This window comes from Macaca thibetana, chromosome 6 (assembly GCF_024542745.1).
Source record: "Macaca thibetana thibetana isolate TM-01 chromosome 6, ASM2454274v1, whole genome shotgun sequence".
Classification (NCBI taxonomy): domain Eukaryota; kingdom Metazoa; phylum Chordata; class Mammalia; order Primates; family Cercopithecidae; genus Macaca; species Macaca thibetana.
Window position 1 is genome coordinate 46996130 of NC_065583.1, and position 25970 is coordinate 47022099.

The window sequence follows — 25970 nt, forward strand, 5'->3', positions numbered from 1 at the left end:
TCCAGCCTGGGCGACAGAGCGAGACTCCGTCTCAAAAAAAAAAAAAAAAAATCCTAGCAGGGTGAGGTGGCTCACACCTGTAATCCCAGCACTTTGGGAGGCCAAGGTAGGTGGATTGAGGCCAAGGTCAGGAGATCAAGACTATCCTGGCCAACATGGTTAAACCCCATCTCTACTAAAAATGCAAAAATTGGCCGGGCACGGTGGCTCAAGCCTGTAATCCCAGCACTTTGGGAGGCCGAGACGGGCGGATCACTAGGTCAGGAGATCGAGACCATCCTGGCGAACACGGTGAAACCCCGTCTCTACTAAAAAATACAAAAAACTAGCCGGGCGAGGCGGCGGGCGCCTGTAGTCCCAGCTACTCGGGAGGCTGAGGCAGGAGAATGGCGTAAACCCGGGGGGCGGAGCTTGCAGTGAGCTGAGATCCGGCCACTGCACTCCAGCCCGGGCGACAGAGCCAGACTCCGTCTCAAAAAAAAAAAAATAAAAATAAAAATAAAAATAAAAATGCAAAAATTAGCTGGGCGTGGTGGCACGTGCCTGTAATCCCAGCTACTTGGGTGGCTGAGGCAGAAGAATCGATTGAATCAGGGAGTTGGAGGTTGCAGTGAGCCAGGATCACACGACTGCACTCCAACCTGGGTGACAGAGCAAGAATCCATCTCAGGAAAAAAAAAAAAAAAAAAAAAAATTCCTAAATGGGCCGTGTGAGGTGGTTCATGTCTGTAATCCCAGCAAATTGGGGAACCAAGGCAGGAGGAATCTCTTCAAGTCAAGGGTTTGAGACCAGCCCAGGCAATATATCGAGACCCAGCCCCCCATCTCTACAAAAATAAAAAACTAGCCTGGCATGGTACCATATGCTTGTAGTCACTGCTACTCCAGGAGGGTGAGGTAGAAGATCACACGAGCCCAGGAGTTTGAGGCTGCAGTGAGCTATAACGGTGCTACTGCACTTGAGCCTGGGTGACAGAAAAAAAATCCTAAAAGTACTCTATAGTCAAAACATACTAATAATAAATCCATGATCCCAATCCTGACAAGAAGAAAAACTTAACAAAAAAATCTAACGCATAGAAATAAAAAATGTTAAATAGTAGAGCCAGATGTTGCGGCACATGCCTATTATCCCAGCACTTTCGGCGGCCAAAATGGGCAGATTGCTGGAGCCCAGGAATTCAAGGCCACCCTGGGTAACATGGTGAAACCCTGCCTCTACAAAAAATACAAAAATTAGGCCGGGCACGGTGGCTCAAGCCTATAATCCCAGCACTTTGGGAGGCCGAGACGGGCGGATCACAAGGTCAGGATATCGAGACCATCCTGGCTAACACGGTGAAACCCCATCTCTACTAAAAAATACAAAAAACTAGCCGGGCAAGGTGGCGGGTGCCTGTAGTCCCAGCTACTCAGGAGGCTGAGGCAGGAGAATGGCGTAAACCCGGGAGGCAGAGCTTGCAGTGAGCCGAGATCTGGCCATTGCACTCTAGCCTGGGTGACAGAGCAAGACTCCGTCTCAAAAATAAAACAAAACAAAACAAAAAAAAAACACAAAAATCAGCCAGGGCCTGGGCATGGTGGCTCATGCCTATAATCCCAGCACTTTGGGAGGCTGAGGCGGGCAGATCACTTAAGGTCAGGAGTTAGAGAACAGCCTGGCCAACATGGTAAAACCCTGTCTCTACTAAAAATACAAAAATTAGCAGGGTGTGGTGGCAGGTGCCTCTAACACCAGCTAACTGGGAGGCTTAAGCGGGAGAGTCACTTGAACCCGGGAGGCAGAGGCTGCAGTGAACCGAGATCTTGCCACTGCACTCCCGCCTGAGCAACAGAGTGAGACTCAGTCTCAAAAAACAAAAACAAAAACAAAAAGCTGGAAATGGTGGCACATGGCTATAGTCCCAGCTACTCAGGAGGCTGAGGTGGGAGGACTGCTTGAGTCCAGGAGACTAAGGCTGCAGTGAGCCATGATTGCACCACTGCACTCCAGCCTGAGCGACAGAGTGAAACCCTGTGTCCAAAAAATAAATAAATAAATAAATAAGTTAATAGTATGTATGGCTACATGATCATGAAGTTTCCTTCTTAGTTTCCTATATATTCATACAAGTACCACATATTATTTCTATAATTAGAAAATAGAGATTAAAAAAAAAACTTTCATAGCAACTCACCCAATAAGCCACCTCCTTCAATCTCATCGTAACTACTGTGGACCACCATAGATCCGTTATTGGCAGTTGATGTAATACCTAAGAAGGAAGTTCATCAACAAGATTTTAATTAGAATGATTATTACAATCTCTGTATGATTTGAACTAATATCCAAAATTTTAAATAATTTTCTAAACAACAAATAATTTAAAACTACAGCCTATTAACAACATCAAAAATCCAAGTTTTTACATATACAATAGTTTCAAGTAATTTAGCTGGAACTTCAGGGAAAGGAAACATGAGTCTTTGGAAAGAGTCTTTTTTCACCTTGCATTGTACCTAAGCCAAAGGCCCAAATAACAAGGCTTTTTCAAAACCTACTCCACCAGAATAACTTCTAGCAAAAGATGGCTCTTTATGAAGTTTGTAAAATTATGTACCATCTGAAAGATTTCAGCAGTTGTGAGAGCTGCATTAAAAACCTCTAAGGAGGGCCGGGCGCGGTGGCTCAAGCCTGTAATCCCAGCACTTTGGGAGGCCGAGACGGGTGGATCACGAGGTCAGGAGATCGAGACCATCCTGGCTAACACGGTGAAACCCCGTCTCTACTAAAAAAATACAAAAAAATAGCCGGGCGAGGTGGTGGGCGCCTGTAGTCCCAGCTACTCGGGAGGCTGAGGCAGGAGAATGGCGTGAACCCAGGAGGCGGTGCTTGCAGTGAGCTGAGATCCGGCCACTGCACTCCAGCCTGGGCGACAGAGTGAGACTCCGTCTCCAAAAAAAAAAAAAAAAAAAAAAAAAAAAAAAAAAAAAAAACCTCTAAGGAGCCGTACACAATGAAAAAAAAATTATCAAAATCAAAACTACCTAAAGAAAAAGAGGCCAGGTGCAGTGGCTCACGCCTGTAATCCCAGCACTTTGGGAGGCCAAAGCAGGCGGATCACGAGGTCAGGAGTTAGAGATCAGCTTGCCCAACATGGGGAAACCCTGTCTCTACTAAAAATACAAAAAAAAATTAGCTGGGCATGGTGGCACGTGCCTGTAATCAGCTACTCAGGAGGCTGAGGCAGAAGAATTGCTTGAACCTGGGAGACAGAGGTTGCTGTGAGCCAAGATTGTGCCACTGCATTCCAGCCTGGGCGACAGAGTGAAACTCCATCTCAAAAAGCAAACAAAAAAAGAAAGTAAAATTATGAGGAACAAAGACCTTACTTTCTTTTCTTTTCTTTTTTTTTTTTTTTTGAGATGGAGTTTCGCTCTGTTGCCCAGGCTGGAGTGCAGTGTTGCGATCTCAGCTCATTGCAACCTCCACCTCCTGGGTTCAAGGGATTCTCCTGCCTCAGCCTCCCGAGTAGCTGGGACTACATGCACGTGCCACCACGCCAGGCTAATTTTTTGTATTTTAGTAGAGACAGGGTTTTACCATGTTGGCCAGGATGGCCTCAAACTCTTGGCCTCATGATCCGCCCACCTCGGCCTCCCAAAGTGCTGGGATTACAGGCATAAGCCATCGTGCCCAGCCCTTATTTTCAAAATATCTAACAAAGAGAGTAGAATCCAAAATTAATTTGAAGATGATATAAATGAATTAGAACAACTGCTTTAAGTCCAGAGGACAACCACTAAAATAGAACTAACATCTTAACATCTCTTCTCCCAAAATTATACAGGATTAAAGACAAATGCCAGGGACATCTGTTTATGAGAACTAAATATTTATTTCCAGTTACCTCTACAAAGTATGAGCTCTAATTCAGGAATAGAAGAAACTAAATTCAGTGAATGGTATTAACCTCTAGCACCTAAGTACAAAACTGCTAACTTCAATGACCGTATTAACACGAAGTAGATAAATTTAATGGTTAGGCAGTAACTTCTTTCCAGTTCTCAAGACCAACATGACTTTAGCCATGAATTTGTAACAGAAAATCACAGTAAAACTTTTAGCAGAAACAAAAACATTGAGCATATTGTGAATTATTTTTAGTTGTTAAAAAATGTAGGTAAGGTGTGGACGCTTACACCTGTAATCCCAGCACTTTGGGAGGCCAAGGCAGCAGATCACTTGAGCTCCGGAGTTCACACCAGCCTGGGCAACATGGGAAAACCCTGTCTCTACTTGAAAATACAAAAATTAGCCAGGGGTGGTGGTGCATGCCTGTAATCTCAGCTACTCAGGAGACTGAGGCACAAGAATCGCTCGAACCTGGGAGGCAGAAGATGCAGTGAGCCAAGATTCTTCCACTGCACTCCAGCCTGGAAAACAGAACTCCAGCCTGGGCAACAGAGTGAGACTTATGTCTCAAAAATGAATAACATAACGTAACGTAACGTAACGTAACGTAACATAACATATAAAATAAAATAAAATAAAATATAAAATAGTAGCTGGGTGTGGTGGTACACACCTGTAGTTCCAGACCAGGAGACTGCAGCTTTCGTGAGCTATGATGGCACCTCTGCATTCCAGCCTGTGTGACAGAGTAAACTGTATCTCTTTAAATTTTTTTTTCTTATTTAAATATTTATTGTGACTTGATTTTCAAAGTAATATTGTGGCAACCAATGAGACAATGCCTCATCATTCTGTTCCTTTTTTTTTTTTTTTTTTTTTTGAGACTGAGTCTTACTCTGTCACCCAGGCTGGAGTACTGTGGTGTGATCTCAGCTCACTGCAACATCCACCTCTCGGGTTCAAGTGATTCTCCTGCCTCAGTCTACTGAATAATTGGGATTACAGGCACATGCCACCATGTCTGGCTAATTTTTGTATTTTTATTTATTATTATTATTATTTTTTTGAGACAGAGTCTTGCTCTGTTGCCCAGGCTGGAATGCAATGGGCAACACTGGAGTGCCTTACGGGTTCAAGCCATTCTCCTGTCTCAGCCTCCCAGGTAGCTGGGATTACAGGTACCCACCACCATTCCTGGCTAATTTGGATTTTGTGGGTTTTTTTTTTGAGATGGAGTTTCACTCTTGTCACCCAGGCTGGAGTGTAATGGTGCCATCTTGGCTCACTTCAACCTCCGCCTCCCAGGTTCAAGCGATTCTCCTGCCTCAGCCTCCTGAGTAGCTGGGATTACAGGCGCCTGCCACTATGCCCAGCTAATTTTTATATTTTTAGTACAGACAGGGTTTTGCCATGTTGGCCAGGCTGGTCTGGAACTCCTAACCTCAGGTGATCCGCCCACCTTGGCCTCCCAAAGTGCTGGAATTACAGGCGTGAGCCACCGCACCTGACCTTAATTTTTGTATATTTAGTAGAGATGGGGTTTCACCACCTTGGCCAGGCTGGTCTCAAACTCCTGACCTAAGGTGATGTGCCCACCTCGGCCTCCCAAAGTGTTGGGATTGAAGACGTGAGCCACCACGCTTGGCCTTGTTACTCAATGCTAGCATTATTCTTTTCCCTACTTACAATACTTAATGTAATGCTAGAAGAAAACACAAAAATGATAATATTGATTGTATTCAGTAGTAGAATATGGGCAATGTTTTTACCCCCTCATCTGCTTCCCTATTTCTACATCTTGCAGCAATGATTATATTACTGCTAAAATGAAAAGTAATTCTCCTGCCTCAGCTGCCCAAGTAGCTGGGATTACAGGCACATGCCAGCACGCCTGGCTAATGTTTGTATTTTTAGTAGAGACAGGGTTTCACCATGTTGGCCAGGCTGGTCTCAAACTCCTGACCTCAAGTGATCCACCCGCCTTGGCCTCCCAAAGTGCTAGGATTACAGAGGTGAGCCACTGCAACCAGCCTAAAATCAAATTTCTTACTTTACAAAATATCTTATTTAAATGAACACTTTTATTTCCATTACATCCCAAGATGATGCTTTAAAATATTTTACTTATATAAAACTACATGTAGCTGACATTGATTCCAGGGAGGGGAAAATCAAACTTCAAAAGCTTGTATTTTTTCCACTGCTTGTATAAATGACTTTTATTTAGTTTCATAAGTATGTGTTAACATTTACAATAACAGTGGCAATCAAAATACATCTTGAATGACAAGGGTCAATATTTTAAAAGGATATTTCTAACATTCTAATGTCATGTCAAGAAAAGTAGTAATTCTTCTCTTGCATGCACCTCCAAAAGCCAGCTGTCTTTATAGCCATGATTTTTTAAAAATCTGCATAGCAACAAAAAAAGTAACAAAACGCTAAAAGCTTTTCTCCCAATGGTAGTCACAGTCTAGGGGATGGCAATGGAATTCCTGAGGAACTTTAAATTGTAAATTCCTGTAGCCCATCCCTAACCAAAACTAGATTTTCTGGAAAAAATGTGATTTTAATGCACAGAATTCAGCTAATATTCATCTTTCTACCCTAAGTCAAAACTCGAGGACTTGACTTTGCTTCTTGGTTCACTTACCTTCTTGGTTGACAGCCGAATTAAATGAGGGCTGGGGTACATCTCTATATGATGATGTCTGGGGCATGAGGGCCCTTATTGGGGGTGGGCCTCCAGCTGGAGGGGGCCCATGAGGAGCTCCTGGTTGAAAAGTTGTAGGCAGAGGTGGATTCATTAAGGGAGGTACAGAAGAACCTACGGAAACATCAGTTTTTCACACGTTACTTAAAAACTCAAGACTATGGCCAAAACCAGCCTTTTACCAAAGCTGAGTAACTTCTAAACTTACATTTAAATTATAATCACCAAAGAGTTACCAGAAACATGTCAACTTCCTAAATTTATAATATTTTTCAATCTACATGCATATTTTACAAATTTCTTTTCTTTCTTTTTTTTTTTGTCACCCAGGCTGGAGTGCAATAGCGTTATCTCAGTTCACTGCAACCTCCACCTCCCGGGTTCAAGAGATTCCCCTGCCTCAGCCTCCTGAGTAGCTGGGACTATAGGCATGCGAAACCATGCCCAGCGAATTTTTTGTATTTTTAGTAGAGGCAGCGTTTCACCATGTTGGCCAGGCTCATCTCGAACTCCTGACGTCAGGTGATTTGCCCACCTTGGCCTCCCAAAGTGCTGAGATTACAGGCGTGAGCCACTGTGCCCGCCCCATATTTTACAAATTTCTAACTCTCCCCTACCAGGCCTCTTACCTGTCAATTATTAAAGCAGAGTAAATATAAAATTTGGATTAAATCACTTCTAGAGTAGATACATTGCCCTGTTTGTTTTTATTATTATTACTTTAAATTTTAATATAATAGAGATGGGGGTCTCATTTTGTTGCCCAGGCAGATCTTGAATTCCGGGGTTCCAGTGATCCTCCTGTCTTGGCCTCCCAAAGTGCTGGAATTACAGGCGTGGTGAGCCACTGTACGTGGCCAGCCCTGTTTATTAATTTTTCATTAACTGCTCATTAGGTTCAATAGGCCATGTGACATATTCTAGTACAAATTAACATGAATAAAATTTTAATGTTATTAATTTTGTAATATTTTGTTAATTTTGTTTACCAACATAGTTTGTTCCATTAACGTCAACTAAGTTTAGAGTGAGACTAAAAATAGAGGGCCGGGCCAGGCACAGTGGATCACCTGTGGTCAAGAGTTCAAGACAAGCCTGGCCAACATGGTCAAACCCCATCTCTACTAAAAATACAAAAAATTAGCCAGGCGTAGTGGTGGGCACCTGTAATCCCAGCTACTTGGAAAGCTGAGGCATGAGAACCACTTGAACCTGGGAGGCGGACGTTGCAGTGAGCTGAGATCTCATCACTGCACTCCAGTCTAGGCAGCAAGAGCGAAACTGTCTCAAAATAAATAAATAAAAATATGGGGCCAGGCACAGTGGTTCATGTCTATAATCCCAGGACTTTAGGAGACCGAGGCAGAAGGAACACTTTTTTTTTTTTAATTCTGAGACGAAGTCTTGTTCTTGTTCCCCAGGCTGGAGTATAATGGCGCGATCTCGGCTCACTGCAACCTCCACCTCCCGGGTTCAAGCGATTCTCCTGCCTCAGCCTCTGGGAGCAGCTGGGTCCACAGGTGCGTGCCACCACACCTGGCTAATTTTTGTATTTTTAGTAGAGATGGGGTTTCACCATATTGGCCAGGCTGGAGGCTGATCTCAAACTCCTGACGTTGTAATCCACCCACCTCGGCCTCCCAAAGTGCTGGGATTACAGATGTGAGCCACCGCGCTCGGCCTGAAATTTTTCAAAATGTTTCACCAATACTGTTAAATTCTCCAGTATCAAGTTGAAAAATTGCCTATTAGGCTGGGCGCAGAGCAAGGCTCCATCTCAAAAAAAAAAAAAAAGAAAAATTGCCTATCACTGAATCTTACAACTGCTAACAAGACTATCAGTGCCTGTTGACAAAACTGAAGACAAAGATTATTGCCATGTAACTCCCTTATCAAAGAAGTGGTCACACATATCTATGGCAGTATAGACAAGTCAAAGGAACAAAGGGGCAAGGTACATTGCCAACTCAGCATGAACAAGAATGTAAGATACATCTGGCCAAAAAGATGTAACAACTGACAACCTAATGTTTAACAGAATAAAAGTAAACGTACAGAGATTTTCACAGTTTTTAGAAGACTGTTTTTGAACAGATAATCATATATTTCATAAAATGAACATTTTTTTAAGTTGAATAATTTTTATGACACCGATAGCTAGAGTTTCAGAGTCTGCCATCTCAGCCCCTAAATGAGTGTAATGATGTTTAAAGGTGGCCTATCAAAAAAATTCAGGAAAATTTAATATATGAATCAAAAACTTAGTATAACCTAGATACTCACAGTTTTGATACCAGACTATCAGGTATCAACCATCAGTTATGAGTTGGAAAAACAAAAAAAAATGAGCAATTTGAAGGTTCTTTGAAGGTTCAAATGAGAAAAAAGGTTATTTTTTGGGCTCATTTTATTAGTTTATATGTTTTTATTTCCCTTTCTTTCATAAGTTTCAGCACTTTTTTTTTTTTTTTGAGATGTAGTCTCGCTCTGTCGCCCGGACTGGAGTGCAGTGGTGCAATCTCAGCTTACCGCAATCTCCGCCTCCTGGGTTCAAGCAATTCTTCTGCCTCAGTCTCCTGAGTAGCTGGGATTACAGGCACGTGCCACTACGCTTGACTAATTTTTGTATTTTTAGTAGACATGGGGTTTTCACCATGTTGGCCAGGCTGGTCTTGAACTCCTGCCCTCAAGTGATCCACCCGCCTCAGCCTCCCAAAGTGCTGGGATTACAGGCGTGAGCCACCACGCCCAGCCTCAGCACTTATTTATGTTTCTCTCACCAAATCTGTAGTGGAGACAAGGTACTCTGAGGGTTTCAATTATAGCTAAAGAAATTTCAGATTATTGATAATGTACCTTTTTAAGAGAAGCTATACCTACTCTTAAATAGTTTTTATTTATTTATTTTTAAATAAAATTATTTACAAAAAATAGAGATGGGGTCTCACTATTTTGCTCAGCCTTGTCTTGAACTCCTGGCCTCAAGTGGATCCTCCTACCTCGGCCTCCCAAAGTGCTAGAATTATAGGTGTGAGCTACCATGCCTGGCCCTTAGTTTTTAAATACATGTTTTCCCAAACTACTTTATTGTGGCTTTGGGCAAATTACTCAAGTCTTATACTTTAGAACTCTAAGAGATTGTTATGAAGATTAAATAAGATAATGCATGCCTGGCTAGGTGGCTCACACCTGTTATCCCAGAACTTTAGGAATTCCAGGCAGCAGGATCGCTTGAAGTCAACAGTTACAGTGAGCTATGTTGCAGTTAAGTGAGCTATGATCGTGCCACCCTACTCTACCCTGGGCGACCGGGTAAGACCCTGTCTGTGCAAAAAAATAAAGAACAAAAGATTAGCCAGGCACTGTAACATGCCTACTCAGGGAGGTGAGGCGGGAGGATAGCTTGAGTCCAGGAGTTTGATGACAACAGTGAGCTAGGATTGCGCCAATGCACTCCAGCCTGGGAAACAGAGAGACAGCCTATCTCTAAAAAATAAAAAGCAAAACAGAAAAACAGACAATGATATAAAAGTTTGATAGAGCCTGTAAAATAATACGGATAACATTTTTTTAACACTTAATTTTTTTTTAGACAGAGTCTTACTCTGTCACCTAGGCTGGAGTGCAGTGGCATAATCATAGCTCACTGCAGCCTCAAATGCCTGAGATCAAGCAATTCTCCCACCTCAGTCCCCCAAGTAGCTGAGACTACATATTCATTCATTCAAATGATTTACATGTGCCACCACATTCATTCATTTCAAGTGACTGATGCTCACTCATGGTATCAAATGAATTAGAACAAAAGTAACATGAAGGATTTTGGCTCTAGTAATTGCAGGTCAGAAGATTTCCACAAAGAAACTTAAGTTTCTAGAAGCAACTTTAATCTTTACAAGGCCAAAATGCATTCACCAGGGCCAATGTCTGATCAAAGGCTTGGAAAAATAAAGTTTCACCCATTAACAATTTACTAAGCCTGATGGAGTATATGCCATATAAACACACATGAATTTAAAAAGCTAACTATTGATATTAGTATTTCACTTGGAAGCCTTCACTAGTTCATAAACTTGAGGATGTCTGCTGAGAAGCATCAACCTGAAGATCCCAATACATATTTTTAAATGCTTTTGAAAGAAATACTACTAATGCTAATAAATGTGGCTGGGGTCGGGCGCAGTGGCTCACACCTGTAATCCCAGCACTTTGGGAGGTGAGGCGGGTGGATCATGAGGTCAGCAAATCGAGACCATCCTGGCTAACACGGTGAGACCCCATCTCTACCAAAAATACAAAAAATTAGCCAGGCGTGTTGGCGGGCGCCTGTAGTCCCAGCTACTCGGGAGGCGGAGGCAGGAGAATGGCATGAACCCGGAAGGCACAGGTTGCAGTGAGCCAAGATTGCACCACTGCACTCCAGCCTGGGAGACAGAGTGAGACTCTGTCTTAAAATAAATAAATAAATAAATAAATAAATAAATGTGGCCAGGCATGGTGGCTCACACCTGTAATTCTAGCACTTTGGGAGGCTGAGGTAGGTGGATTACCTGAGGTCAGGAGTTCAAGACCAGCCTGGCCAACATGGTGAAACCACATCTCTACTAAAGTACAAAAAGTTAGCTAGGTGCAGTGGCACATGACTGTAATCCCATAATCCCAGCTACTCTGGAGGCTGAGGCAGGAGAATCGCTTGAACCCGGTAGGCAGAGGTTGCAGTGAGCCGAGATCACGCCATTGCACTCCAGCATGGGCTACACAGTAAGACTGTAAAAAAAAAAAAGTGTTAAAAAAAAAAAAGTAGCCTGTAATCCCAGCACTTTGGGAGGCCGAGACGGGCGGATCACGAGGTCGGGAGATCGAGACCATCCTGGTTAACACGGTGAAACCCCGTCTCTACTAAAAAATACAAAAAAAAAAAAAAAAAAGTATAACACCTTGCTGATTTTAATAGCAAAAAAGGAAAAGTCCAACCAAACACTGAGGTTAAAAGATAAAAAGATCAAAGTCAGTCTAAGAATACATAATATGTAGCTTTGTCCTCAAGCTGATGTACAGATTCAACACAATCTCTATGAAAACCCAGCTATCAGCCAGATGCAATGGCTCACGCCTGTAATCCCAGCACTTTGGGAGGCAGAGGCCAGCGCATTACCTGAGGTCAAGAGTTGGAGACCAGCCTGGCCAACATGGTAAAACCCTGTCTCTACTAAAACAAATACAAAATTAGCTGGGTGTGGTGGCGAGTGCCTGTAATCCCAGCTACTGGGGAGGCTGAGGCAGGAGAATCGTTTGAACCAGGAGATGGAGGTTGCAGTGAGTCAAGATTGCACTATTGCACTCCAGCCTGGGCGAAAAGAGCAAAACTCTGTCTCAAAAAAAAGAAAAAAAACAAACAAACAAACCACAAAACCCATCTCTACTAAAATTACAAAAATCGGCCAAGCATGCTGGTCACGCCTGTGGTCCCAGGGGAGGCTGAGGCAGGAGAATCACTTGAACCCCGGAGGCAGAGGTTGCAGTAAGCTGAGATTGTGCCACTGCATTCCAGCCTGGGTGACAGAGCAAGACCCATCTCAAAAAAAAAAAAGAAAAAAAAAACTACTAATGAGTGTTACAGCTTACTTAATTTGTCTAACAGGCTTTCTGGTTTTTGCTGGAAAGCCGAAAAACAAAAAACAACAACAAAAAACTACTAATAATTTTAAAAGTCCTATTTTCCATATGGTTTTCAGGCTTCAAGTATTATTTCAAATATCTAAATAAGCAAAAGTTTCACATTTCTACATTTTAAGCACTTCTATAAGAATACTACCTGACTTTACGAAGCTATTTTGAAGTGAAGGATATCCAGAAGAAACATATTGATGATTTGTGGTTAAGCTTGTATTTCCAGATACAGTTGGTTGGGATGATGCAGGAGGACAATGGTTTGTTTGTGTGGCTGTGGATGGATAGTTATATTGCCAATTCAAAGATGGTGGCAGGTTGGCTCCAGGAAGAAAGCTACTAGAAGGCATTGGTGTAGTACATGAGTTCTGAGAAGTAGGTAATGGCATTCGGGGAGCAGGACCACTATGAAGCAAAGGTGTCACTGGATTAGAGGCCACAGATGGTCTATTAAGAGTCTGCCCAGATCCCTGAGAACCACCATAGTTAGACTGTCCAGAGACTGGATTCAAAGTCTTTGCTGGTATTGGATGAGAGTAGGATCCTGGAAGCTGGAAATTGTATCCTTGGCTCACTGACTCTTGTGAAGACAGCAATGCATTTTGGACAGGACCTTCCAATAAAAGGAGGACAAATTAGTCTTACCAATGAATATAGCAAGACTTTAAAAAATAAAGTAAAACATATATTCTTACAGTCAGCAATAAAAACACATAACCCAATTAAAAAATAAGCAAAGGACTTAAATAGACATTCAAATATACCTCCAAAGAAGATAGCTAATAAGCACATGCCAAAACATTCAACATCATCAGTCATTAGAGAAATACAAACATCATCAGTCATAACAGAAATGCAAATGAAAACCACAATGAAGGCCAGCGCAGTGGCTCACATCTGTAATCCCAGCACTTTGGGAGGCCAAGGCAGGTGGATAGCTTGAGCCCAGGAGTTCAAGACCAGCCTGGGCAACATGGTGAAACCCCATGCCTATAAAAAATACAAAAAGTAGCCAGCCTTGATGGTGTGCACCTGTAGTCCTAGCTACTTGGGGAGCTGAGGCAGGAGGATCGCTTGAACCCAGGAGGTCAAGGCTGCAGTGAGCCGAAGTCACACCACTGCACTCCAGCCTGGATGATAAAAAAAAAAAAAAAGATGGACTAAACAGTAGCAAGTAACAGAGTGAATACAGAGATATCTGAATAAATGAAAACATTTGTAAAAAATTAATGTATAAGCATATGTTGGGTCGCTTGGATAAAAATAGGCCATCTCACAGCCCGATGTTGCCACAAGATGTCCTGGCCTAGTTTCATATTTGTATTACAATTTTATTTATTTACTTACTTATTGATCGATTGATTGAGACAGCACCTCACTCTGTTGTCCAAGCTGGAGTACAGTGGCACAATCGTGGCTCACTGCAGCTCTGACCTCCTGGGCTCAAGCGATCCTCTCATCCAAGCCTCCTGAGAAGCTGGGACTACAGGCATGCGCCACCACGCCTACTAAACTTTTTTTTTTGGTAGAGACAGAGACTCACTATGTTGCCCAGACTGGTCTCAAATTGCTGAGGTCAAGTAATCCTCCTGCCTCAGCCTCTGTAAGTGCTAGGATTACAGGCATGAGCAAACAGGTTGTATTTACAATCTTATCACAAGCTAATATGCTAAAGAGGTGCCTTCAAGCCAGGTATAGCCAAGTGAAAGCCAAATACCACCAAAATGTACAAAATAAGCAAAAATTTGACAGGTCAATAAAGATGAAAAGATGCCAGGCATGGTGGCTCACACCTATAATCCCAACACTTTGGGAGGCCAAGGTGGGCAGATAGCTTGAGCTCAGGAGTTCAAGACCAGCTTGGACATAATAGTAAGACCTTGTCTCTATAAAAAATGTAAGAATTAGGAGGGCACGGCGGCACATGCCTGTAAGCCCCAGCTACTTGGGGCTGAAGCAGGAGGATCACTGAGTGCAGGAGGTTAAGGCTGCAGGGAGCTGTGTTCACACCACTGCACTCCAGCCTCTGTGACAAAGTGAGACCCTGTCTCCTGTCTCAAAAAAAAAAAAAAAAAAAAAGAGTATGAGGTCATAAGGCCAACTGGCAGGAAGACAGATACAAAAGAACTTGTTTTGTGGTAGTCACCATCATAGACATACTGTGAGTAACTATTACATGAAATATTTTTTTCTGACCTCCCTCCCCACTATGTGAAAATCATATATGGATCAATTGCAAGCAGTTCACAAAAAGTGTAGTAATAAATATATAATGACACGTTCACTGAATGGAAAATTTTTTTAACTTCTGAAGTCATTACTAAGTAGCCCATCAAAACAATGGGTCAGTGAGGCCAGGCGCAGTGGCTCACGTCTGTAATCCCAGCACCTTGGGAGGCCGAGGCAGGCGGATCACAAGATCAGGAGATTGAGATCATCCTGGCTAACACGGTGAAACTCCGTCTCTACTAAAAATACAAAAAATTAGCCGGGCGTGGTGGCGGGCACGTGTAGTCCCAGCTACTCGGGAGGCTGAGGCAGGAGAATGGTGTGAACCCAGGAGGCGGAGCTTGCAGTGAGCGGAGATCGTGCCACTGCACTCCAGCAGGGGCAACAGAGCAAGACTCTGTCTCTAAATAAATAAATAAATAAATAAATAAATAAAAATAATAATGGGTCAGTGATTGTGAAGGGGTCCAGAATACACTACTATGGCATAAAAAATCATTTTAAGCAGACAGCATTTGAGTTTCTAAAATCTCTTATCTGCCTAAAACGGAGACTTCCAAAAGAACTCAATTGTCATAATCTACTTCCCAGGGGCAAACCAGGAAAGATATCAATCTGACTCATGACCTGAGATGAGAAATATCCATACCACACCTAAACAGACATCATCACAAAGCTATCATATCTATTCTAAGAGTCCATTTATCCTTCCTATAAGTCTATTTTCCAGTAAATGTCCTTTCCCCCACCCTACCCTTCCCCTGTTAAAATGGTATAGAGGTTGCGCATGGTGGCTCATGCCTGTAATCCCAGCACACTTGAGGCCAAAGCAGAACTACTTGAGCTGAGGAGTGGAAGACCAGCCTGGGCAACATAGCAAGACTCCATTTCTACAAAAAAAAAATTTTAAAATTAAAAAATTAGCCAGGAGTGGTGGCACATGCCTGTAGACCTAGTTTCTCAGGAGGCTGAGGCAAGAGGACTGCTTGAGCCCAGGAGTTTGACTTCAGTGAGCTATAATCAAGCATTCCACCCTGGGCTACAGAGTGAGAACGTGTGTCAAAAACAAAAAGGAAAAAGTGAGCATGATAGTCACCCAAATAATGTTCCAACATATTCAAAATTAAAACAATCAAATCAATTGTGGTTTCAAACAAAATGTAGCATATTGTTTAATGTTTTAAAACTGAATTATATTGCTTTTTATTTTTTATTTTTTGAGACGGAGTCTCGCTGTGTTGCCCAAGCTAAAGTGCAGTGGTGTGATCTCAGCTCACTACAACCTCTGCCTCCTGGGTTCAGGCGATTCTACCGCCTCACTCAGCCTCTCAAGTAGCTGGGATTACAGGCATGCACCACCACGCCTGGCTAATTTTTGTATTTTTAGTAGAGACGGGATTTCATCATGTTGGTCAGGCTGTTCTTGAACTTCTGACCTCAAGTGATCTGGCCACCTTGGCCTCCCAAAGTGCTGGGATTACAGGCATGAGCCACCACGTCCAGCCATTTGTTGATATTTTTAATGTTTGGTTTTATAATAGTATAATAGCTATAAACCTTATGAAGTTTACATCTAGCTTTGTGTTTGCATATACGCATTTAATAAAAACTTTTGCCAGGCATGTTGGCTTAATCTTGTAATTCAAGTACTTTGAAAAGCCAAGGCGGGAGCACGGCTTGACCTCAGGAGTTCAAGAACAACCTGGGTAATATAGTGAGACACCATCTCTACAAAAAAATAAATAATTAGCCAGTACTTGGGAGGCTGAGGCAGAAGGATCACTTGAACCCAAGAGATCAAGCCTGCAGTTGGCTGTGATCATGCCCCTGCACTCTAGCCTGGGCAACGAGTGAGAACCTGTCTCAGAAGTAAAATAAATAGATAAATAATTTAACATTGGGATGGCAGAGAAATATTTAGTAGCTATACATTACTCAAATTTTTAAAAAACTGATTTGAGGAAATAGCACTCATGGGATTTTAAGTGGAATTGAATATGGGTGATGAAGAGAGGAAAGAATCTAGGATGACTCCTAGGTTTCTGACCTGAGCAACCTGGTGGATGGCCGTGTTTATTCATTTGAACAGAAAGAGAAAAGAATACAAATATAAGCCAGGCATGGTGGCTCATGCCTGTAATCCCAGCACTTTAGAAAGTCAAGGTGGGAGGATCACTTGAGGCCAGGAGTTTGAGACCAGCTTGGGCAATATGGCAAGTCCCTGTCTCTACAAAATATATGTTTTGGTTGTGTATGTGTGTGTGTGTTTTTTTTTTTTTTTTTTTAGAAATGAGGTCTCACTCTGTCACCCAGGCTGAAGTGTCACATCTCACTGCAGCCTCCACCTCCCATGCTCAAGCAATCCTCCCACCTCCCCTCTTGAGTAGCTGGGACTACCGGCGTGCACCATTGTACCTGGCTAATTTTTTAATTTTTTGTAGAGATCGGGTCTCCCTAAGTTGTCCAGGCTGGTCTTGAACTCCTGGGCTCAAGGGATCTTCTTGACTTGGCTTCCCAAAGTACTAAGATTACAAGCATGAGCCACCCCACCCACTTGATCAAGGATCAAGGATCACTTGAGCCCAGGAGTTTAAGGCTGCAGTGAGCTATCATTGCATCATTGCATTCTGGCCAGGGCGACAGAATGAGATGCTGTCTTTAAAAAAAAAAAAAAAAAAAAGTCAGGTTCAGTGGCTCATGCCTGTAATCTCAACACTTTGTGAGGCCGAGGTGGGTGGATCACCTGAAGTCAGAAGTTCAAGACCAGCCTGACCAACATGGTGAAACCCCGTCTCTACTAAAAATAGAAAAATTAGCCGGGTGTGGTAGCACACGCCTACAGTCCCAGCTACTCAGGAGGCTGAGGCAGGAGAATTGCTTGAACCCAGGAGGTGGAGGTTGCAATGACTGGCAATTGCACCACTGCACTCCAGCCTGGGTGACAGAGCAAGACTCTGTCTCAAAAAAACAAAGGTGGGGGATGGCCAAGGGAAGAGAGATTGAAGAGTTATTTTAAACACACTAATTTTCAGGTGCCACCAATGAAAGTGGAGATGTCCAGTATAAAGATACTTTTTTTTTTTTTTTTTTTTTTTTTTGAGACGGAGTCTCGCTCTGTCGCCCAGGCTGGAGTGCAGTGGCCAGATCTCAGCTCACTGCAAGCTCCGCCTCCCGGGTTCACGCCATTCTCCTGCCTCAGCCTCCCAAGTAGCTGGGACCACAGGCGCCGCCACCTCGCCCGACTAATTTTTTGTGTTTTTAGTAGAGACAGGGTTTCGCCGTGTTAGCCAGGATGGTCTCGATCTCCTGACCTTGTGATCCGCCCGTCTCCGCCTCCCAAAGTGCTGGGATTACAGGCTTGAGCCACTGCGCCCGGCCAAATTTTTCATATTTTTTAGTAGAGACGAGAGTTTCACCGTGTTAACCAGGATGGTCTCGATCTCCTAACCTCATGATCCACCCGCCTCGGCCTCCCAAAGTGCTGGGATTACAGGCGTGAGCCACCGCGCCCGGCCGCAGTATAAAGATACTTATCTGTGCTGGGTGCGGTGGCTCAGGCCTGTAATCCCAGCACTTTGGGAGGTGGAGGCGGGCAGATCATGAGGTCAGGAGAGCAACAGCATCCTGACTAAGATGGGGAAACCCCATCTCTTCTAAAAATACAAAAAATTTGCCAGGTGTGGTGGCAGGTGCCAGTGGTCCCAGCTACTCTGGAGGCTGAGAAAGGAGAATTGCTTGAACCCAGGAGGCAGAGATTTCAGTGAGCCAAGATCATGCCACCCCACTCCAGCCTGGGCAACAGAGCAAGACTCTGCTTAAAAAAAAAAAAAAAAAGGTATTTATCTGCAGCCAAAGCGATAGGTTTCAGCTTAAGATATAATTTTGGGAGTCACTGATATATGCATAAGATTTAAAACCATAGGAATTAAAGACACCCAGGGAGCATGTAAGAAAAACAGGTCACCTTGAAAAGCACCAATATTGAAGGAGGAGAGAGAAAAAAACAATCAGAAATGGAAGAAATATTGAGAATACTGCTGTTGAGAAATAGCAATCAAAAAAAAAGAAAGAAAACCATAACCACCCTTTCGGTAATATCCTAGAAACCGAAGAAAGCAATTGTTGTAAAAATAAAATAACAACCAAAGGTATCAAATGCAGCTCGGAAAATGAGGACTGAAAAATATTTTTCTATTTAATAACCAGGAAGCCATTTGTGGCCTTATTTATTTATTTATTTTAAGATGAATTCTTGCTCTGTCACTCAGGCTGGAGTACAATGGCGCAATCTTGGCTCATTGCAACCTCTGCCTCCCAGGTTCAAGCAATTCTCCTGTCTCAGTCTCCTGAGCAGCTGGGATTACAGGGGCATGCCACCATGCCTGGCTAATTTTTGTATTTTTAGTAGAGAGAGGGTTTCATCACATTGGTCAGGCTGGTCTTGAATTCCTGACCTCAGCTGATCTGCCCGCCTCGCTCAGTCTCCTGAGCAGCTGGGATTACAGGGGCAAATGCCTGCTAATTTTTGTATTTTTAGTGAGAGGGTTTCATCACATTGGTCAGGCTGGTCTTGAATTCCTGACCTCAGCTGATCTGCCCGCCTCGGCCTCCCAAAGTGCTGGATTACAGGCGTGAGGCACCACGCCCGGCTGACAGGGTTTTCTAAGTCTTTGTGTATACATATGGCCTTTGCAAAAATTGATAGCGAGACTGCAAGACCTCTTAAACTAATGGATCTTAATCTGATTATCATGTAATAACGCTAAAGGCAAATAATAACTTCCATCATTAATTAGTGCATTTATTGACTGAATCAACTTGCAAAGGCAGTTAGAAACTGCAGTTTTGTTTTGTTTTGGTTTTTCAGAACTGGTCTCACTTTGTCCCCCAGGCTAGAGTACAGTGGTGCAATCTTGGCTCACTGCAGCCTTAACCTCCAACGTTCAAGTGATCCTCCTGCCTCAGCCCCTGAAGTAACTGGGATTATAGGTGTGTGTCACCATGCTTGTCTAATTTTTTGTATCTTTAGTAGAGATGGGTTTCAACATTTGACCAGGCTGGTCTCGAATTCCTGATCTCGTGATCCTCCCGCCTCCATCTCCCAAAGTGCTGGAATTACCGGTGTGAACCACTACGCCTGGCCCAGGCTTTCCTAAAGAAACTTATAGCTTTTTGGCCAGGCTGGTCTCAAACTCCTGACCTCAGGTGATCTGCCCGCCTCAGCCAAAGTGCTGGGATTACAGGTGTGAGCCACCACACCCAGCCACATGAGATTTTTTACTAATGCAGATTCTGGGATCCTTTTGAATCCTATGAAATAGGATTTTACAGAGGTGGGACCTGAGATCTCAATTCGTACCATTATTATAGCAGGTTCCTCTGATTCTGAAGCTGCTAGTTGGGTGGGAAGCACTCATCTGCATTCATTCTTGCCTCTAACTTTCTAATTTAGCTTCTTTACCCACACATCCCAAAATTGTCCTTAATAAGGCCACAAGGCCTTATTGCACTCTAGCCTTACACTCTAGCCTGGGCAACAAAAGTGAAATCTCAAAAAAAAAAAAAAAAAAAGAGTTTTCAACAGAATATGCAAGCATCAACTACTGCTCTGGAATAGTTAAGCAAAACTAGACCCCAGCATTGAAACATTTTCTCACCTTCTTGAAAAATATCCCTCCTCCAACTTGATACCACATCCCTACCCTCTGTATTATTAGCAGGACGAACAATAAAACAACCCAGGCTAGGCTTGGTAGCTCATGCCTCTAATCCCAGCACTTTGGAAGGCTGAGTCAGGAGGATCACTTGAGGCCAGGAATTTCAGACCAGCCTAGGCAACACAGAGAGACCCGTCAATACAAAAAAAAAAAAGTTATATATAGATATTACATTATATATTAATTCCAGCTACTCGGGAGGCTGAGGCACGAGAATCATTTGAACCTGGGAGATGGAGGTTGCAGTGAGCTGAGATCAAGCCACTGTACTCCAGCCTGGGCAAAAGAGTGAAACTCTGACTCAAAAAATAATAATAATAAAATATATACATTATATATATATATATAATTTATATTTTATACTTATATAAAAAATAGGGCCTGGTGGTATGCACCTGTAGTTCTAGCTACTGAGGAGGCTGAGGTGTGAGGATTGCTTGAGCCCAGGAGTAACAGTGAGTTGTGATCCTGCCACTTCACTCCAGCTTGAGGGACAGTGTAAGCAAGAACCTGTCTCAAAAAAAAAAAAAAAAGGCAAAAACAAAAAACTTGTAGAGGCCAGGTGCAGTGGCTCACGCCTGTAATCCCAGCACTTTGGGAGGCCGAGGTGGGTGGATCACTGGACATCAGCCTGACCAACATGGTGAAACCCTGTCTCTACTAAAAATACGAAAATTAGCTAGGTGTGGTGACACCTAATCCCAGCTACTTGGGAGGCTGTAATCCCAGCTACTTGGGAGGCTGAGGCAGGAGAATCGCTTGAACCTGGAAAGTGGAGGTTGCAGTGAGTTGAGATTGTGCCATTGCACTCCAGCCTGGGGGACAAAAGCAAAACTCCGTCTCAAAAAAACAAACAAAAAAAAACCTGTAGAAATGGAACTTATAAAAAGACTATGAAAATTATATTTTAAAAAAGAGGTCTGGGCACAGTGGCTCAGGCCTGTAATTACAGCACTTTGAAAGGCTAAGGAGGCAGGAGAATTGCTTGAACCCGGGAAGCGGAGGTTGCAGTGAACCGAGATCATGCCACTGCACTCCAGCCTGGGAGACAGAACAAGGCTCCATCTCAAAAAAAAAAAAAAAAAAAAAAAAAAAAGATGTGGAACAAATATCTGTTGGACTGCATCAACTCAACATAGTGACAGTATCTCTAATACAGCATGCTACAGTGGTCAAATCCCTTTAACATTTCAATATTATGACAACTACACTCATATATAAACATTGAAGCACATTTGAGGATTTGTCATTTAAAGTTAATGTAAAACTGCAATTTATAGATAAGAAAAATCCATAGTCATGTAACATATTTTTTCTCATCCTCAGTGTAAATGTTACTAAATATCCTAGAATAAAATGTAGTTTACATAATCTGTTACCATAATTTTGAGAAAGAATGGTTAACTCAATACCCTTTCAGTGGCTTTCCTCCACTTATTCTTTCTTCTGCCCACATAGTTGCCTACTCACAGACATTTTTAAAAGTCTTTTAGAGCCACCTTTGTAAAGAAAACAGCAGTCTTCTCTAAAAACAATGTAATTTAGCGATTTTAGTCACTGTTTTCTCCAACTTCACAGAAATCTTAGACTCTAATGGGCAACTTAAGTTCTTTAGCATTATTCTACTAGTCTTATTTCTGTAAACCAAAGATCTGTAGGTAAATTGGTAAGTAGGCAATCTGTCAGCAGAAAGTCTTTGTTGATTGTAACAACTGAAATAATCTTAGCAAATCACAATGCAGGATGATTTAAGGAATCCTCGAAGAGGTATAACATTATAAGACATTCTCACACCAAATGACAAACTATAATGTACATGTGGACTCTTGTCAGAGATTCAGAGAGTTGTGTCCAACCACTTTCCAAATGCTGTACAGACATCTAGAAATCAAGCAGGAGATCCTTCTACTTGGTTTTTCCACAGCTGAAACACTGAACAGCTGTTGTAGGTACAATTCTGGGAAGGTTCTGGGAGAGATGAGTAGGCCCTAAAGGGGTGTCCTAAAAGCATGCATACATCTCCAGAAACTCAGACTGAGTACGACGCCCCCCCACCACTTCAGGGCCTGCAAAACCCAGATGAATCGGACCCCAAATCCTGCTCTCTAGAAAACTGGGGTGAGGTGGCATGGAAGGCGAAGGCACCCAAACACTATGATCCTTATATTCGAGTTTTGAGGCATTTTCTCACCCATGTTTCACCCAGGGCGTTGCATACAGCAGGTGCTCATTTACTGTTTTGGTGACCGCCTGAATAAATAAATGTGAAAGACTGAGCCGAGCCTGGGGCTACAGGTGCACAATCGCCGTGGTCCCCTGGTCCAGCCGCCCACCACCACCCGCGCCAGAACCCGGTTAAGGAGGTCACCCTCTCTATCTATGTCGCTTCAAGCAGCAGTGGCACACAACGGTCAGTCAGCCCTGGCCAGGCTGCGCCCTCCCCCAGGACAGCACTCACCGTTGGTGTAGGGAGACCCCGAGGCCAAGGCGGCTCCGTTCTGGGCCTGGAGGCTGGCTGCGGCACCGCCGGAGGCCGGTATTCCCGGCTGGGACATGACGACGGCGGTTATCTGGGTTGGAAGGGGCTGGTTGGGGTCGACAACAGCGCACAACAAGAGAGCTGAAAGACCACTGCTGAAAGCGGAGGGAGGAAGCTAACAACTTAAGATTGAAGACTGGGAGAAGAGAGGGGGGCGCATTAAGCCCGAGGCATGGCGCCGCACTCTCCCCAGGCCACCGGCGGCCACGGCCTAGCCTGGGAGATGAGGCTTGGGAGTCGGGCCCGCGGGGCCGCGAACGCCCGGCTAGAAGGCGGCAGCCAAACCTGGAGAGAAGGAGGGAGGCCTTGGCCGGAAGTGCCTGTCAGCCGCCGGCCGCGCAGCCGCAATCAGGACACGTGGCACTTCCGGCTCCGGGCTCGCAGCCGCTGCCGCGCCGGCGAGTCCTTCTCTGCCAGCCGGGCTGCCCCGAGGCCACCTGACAGCTCCTGGTGCCCCGACCCCGACGACCGTGCCCGTCCTCGCTGCCACGTCACCGACTCTCACGGCCGGCCGGAAGTGCCATGTGTCACCGCTACGGAAATTCCCGCCGTTGTGAACGTGACCTCGTTCGCAGAGCTGGGATCGTGGGGCAATCTGGGATTCAGTAGCCGCTTTCGTGGGGTGGGACTGACAGTTCCTCTCCTCGGGTTTTGTGAAGATTACCTGAGACAACAGAAGTCATCGTCCTCTGTTGAGACGTACCACTGCTGGTAGCTGGGACGGTTAATGTTCATCACAGTATTTCATTCACATTTCGTCTTCATGTTTCAGATGTAAATTGTAAGGAGTTTTAAAAAGAGGTGGTTAAATATGTGTACGTATTAATAGTGTGATCAAGCCAAGAAGGAGGCCTTTGTCTTTTGACTGGAGGACTCAGAGAAATTTTGATTTTGAAACTCGCTGATTCATAGCATAGTCACACTCAAGTTCATTAGCACATTTAAATGGCAGTTTTGTTTCCTCTTCTAAGAGTTTACAGTAAGGTAAAGAACTCAAACTTCCTTTCAGAGCAAGTAGACTTTTTTTTTTTTTTTTTGCAAGTAGACTTTTTTGACTTTTGAAGCCAAAGAGAGGTCGAAACTGCGGTGATTAGACAGCATAGTTAATTAATGACTGAGTAATCATTTTAGCTGCCTTCATTCTATTTAGGTTTTTCCTGCTCTGTGCTGATGATAAAGCCCTTTACAGGTTTGTACTGTTGATTAAAATGTCATGCCACGCGGTTTCAAAACCTCAGTGTGAAGTACATCTTACCTAATTCATTTAGTATCAAATGCCTGCTATGAAGTGTTATATTACATACAAAAAAAGCCAGAACTAAACCACTGTGTCAGGCTGGGCAAGGTGGCTCATTCCTGTAATCTAAACACTTTGGGAGGCTGAGACAGAAGGATTACTTGAGGCCAGGAGTCAGAGACCAGTCTGGACAACTGGTAGAGTCCCCTTATCTCTATTAAAAAAAAAAATTGTTTTTAAGACCGAGTCTTCGTCTGTTACCCAGGCTGGAGTGCAGTGGTGCCATCTCCACTTGCTGCAGCCTCCGCCTCCTGGGTTCAAGCAATTCTCCTGCCTCAGCCTCCCGAGTACCTGGGATTACAGGCTCATGCCACCATGCCTGGCTAAGTTTTGTATTTTTGGTAGAGACAGGGTTTCACCATGTTGACAAGGCTGGTCTCATACACCTGACCTCAGTTGATCCACCCGCCTCAACCTCCCAAAGTGCTGGGATTACAGGTGTGAGCCACCGTGCCCAGCCAATTTTTAAAAATCAAATAACAAATTTTAAGATCTTGCCCAGTGTGGTGGCACATCCCTGTAGTCTCAGCTACTCAGGAGGCTGAGGTGGGAGGATCACCTGAGCCCACGAGTTCGAGGCTGCAGTGAGCTATGATCTCACCACTGCACTCCAGCCTGTGTGACAGAGTGAGATCCTGTCTCTAACAAAAGAAAAAGAATAAACAACTGTGTCAGGCCTAAAAACAGTCAGTAAAAATTCAAATAACTAAATACTAAATTTTATACTAACCCTGTTTTCATCATTTGCCTCAGAACTTTACTAAAAATGTATTTGCTCGGGTGTGGTAGCTCACGCCTGTAATCCCAGCACTTTGGGAGGCTGAGGGGGGCAGATTACCTGAGGTCAGGAGTTCAAGACCAGCCTGGCCAACATGGTGAAACCCCATCTCTACTAAAAATACAAAAATTAGCCAGGCATGGTGGCACATGCCTGTAATCCCACCTGCTCAGGAGGATGAGGCAGGAGAATTGCTTGAGCCCGGGAGACGGAGGTTGCAGTAAGCCAAGATTGCACCACTGCACTCCAGCCTGGCCGACAGAGCAAGACTCTGTCTTTAAAAAAATAAAATAAAGATAAATAAGTAAATATTGGCTGTAAGTAGCATTGAACAATTCAATTCCTTTGTACAAGATCCAAGTACTCGCTCTCTCTCTCTGTCTCTCCCTCTCTCTATATATATACATATATATTTTTTTTTTTGAGACAGTCTGTTGCACAGGCTGGAGTGCAGTGGTGCAGTCACAGCTCACTGCTGCCTCAACCTCCTGGGCTCAAGCAGTCCTCCAGCCTCAGCCTCCTGAGTAACTGGGACTACAGGTATGTGCCATTATGCCTGGCTAGGTTTTATTTGTTTGTTTTTGTAAAGAGAAGGTCTCACAAGAGATCCTCCTGCCTCCTCCTTCCAAAATGAGATTACAGGTTTGAGCCACCACGCCCAGTTAAAATCTTCTTTAAGATGAAGATGATACTTATGGTCAAATTGTTTTCAGTTTGGAGCCACTATAACAAAATCCCAAATTATAGACCCAAAAACACTTTAAAATTGCACAGACACAAGCCTCTGAATGTTTTGAAGAGGGAATAGAGCTCAGAGAGAAACAACCCTTTTGAGGTCAGACAAAATCAGGGTCACTCTTCAAAGAGGCAAATACCTGATCTCAAACCTGCATTAGTTTAATTCTCTCTTTTTATTCAACTCATTTTGAATGACCTTGATTTGTTTTGACCTTGGCATGGTGGTTTGATTTGGTTAAATCAAGCTTTCTTTGAACTTTGTGCTATTTAAGCAGTATCTTTTTTTTTTTTTTTTTTTTTTGGAGACGGAATCTCACTCTTTTGCCAGGCTGGAGTACAGTGGCACAACCTCGGCTCACTGCATCCTCTGCCTCCCAGGTTCAAGCTATTTAAG

General features: G+C 43.7%; 3 protein-coding genes and 1 non-coding gene across 5 annotated transcripts in view; 3 read left to right on the top strand and 1 right to left on the bottom strand.

Moving 5' to 3' along the window:
- SEC24A (SEC24 homolog A, COPII coat complex component) overlaps positions 1-23100 on the bottom strand; it is an 81267-nt gene extending 58167 nt beyond the window's left edge. Inside the window, exons 1-4 of one of the 2 annotated variants that reach the window (XM_050792747.1) lie at positions 22683-23099; positions 12424-12891; positions 6549-6722; positions 2178-2255 (exon numbers count right to left, since the gene is read on the bottom strand). In XM_050792747.1, coding sequence (XP_050648704.1) covers positions 2178-2255; positions 6549-6722; positions 12424-12891; positions 22683-22779 — 817 coding nt within the window. In that variant the 5' untranslated portion in view covers positions 22780-23099. Of the gene's footprint in view, positions 1-2177; positions 2256-6548; positions 6723-12423; positions 12892-22682 lie in introns of both variants that reach the window. The other variant, XM_050792748.1, reaches the window with a different exon arrangement.
- SAR1B (secretion associated Ras related GTPase 1B) overlaps positions 1-25970 on the top strand; it is a 1003791-nt gene that overhangs the window by 928076 nt on the left and 49745 nt on the right. The window lies entirely within an intron of this gene.
- The window catches only part of CDKN2AIPNL (CDKN2A interacting protein N-terminal like), a 413846-nt gene that overhangs the window by 135681 nt on the left and 252195 nt on the right, over positions 1-25970 (top strand). The gene's annotated exons all lie outside the window — the stretch shown is intronic.
- On the top strand, positions 12218-12277 carry LOC126957754 (U7 small nuclear RNA). The gene has a single exon (XR_007726924.1). It is a non-coding gene; the product is annotated as a U7 small nuclear RNA (small nuclear RNA).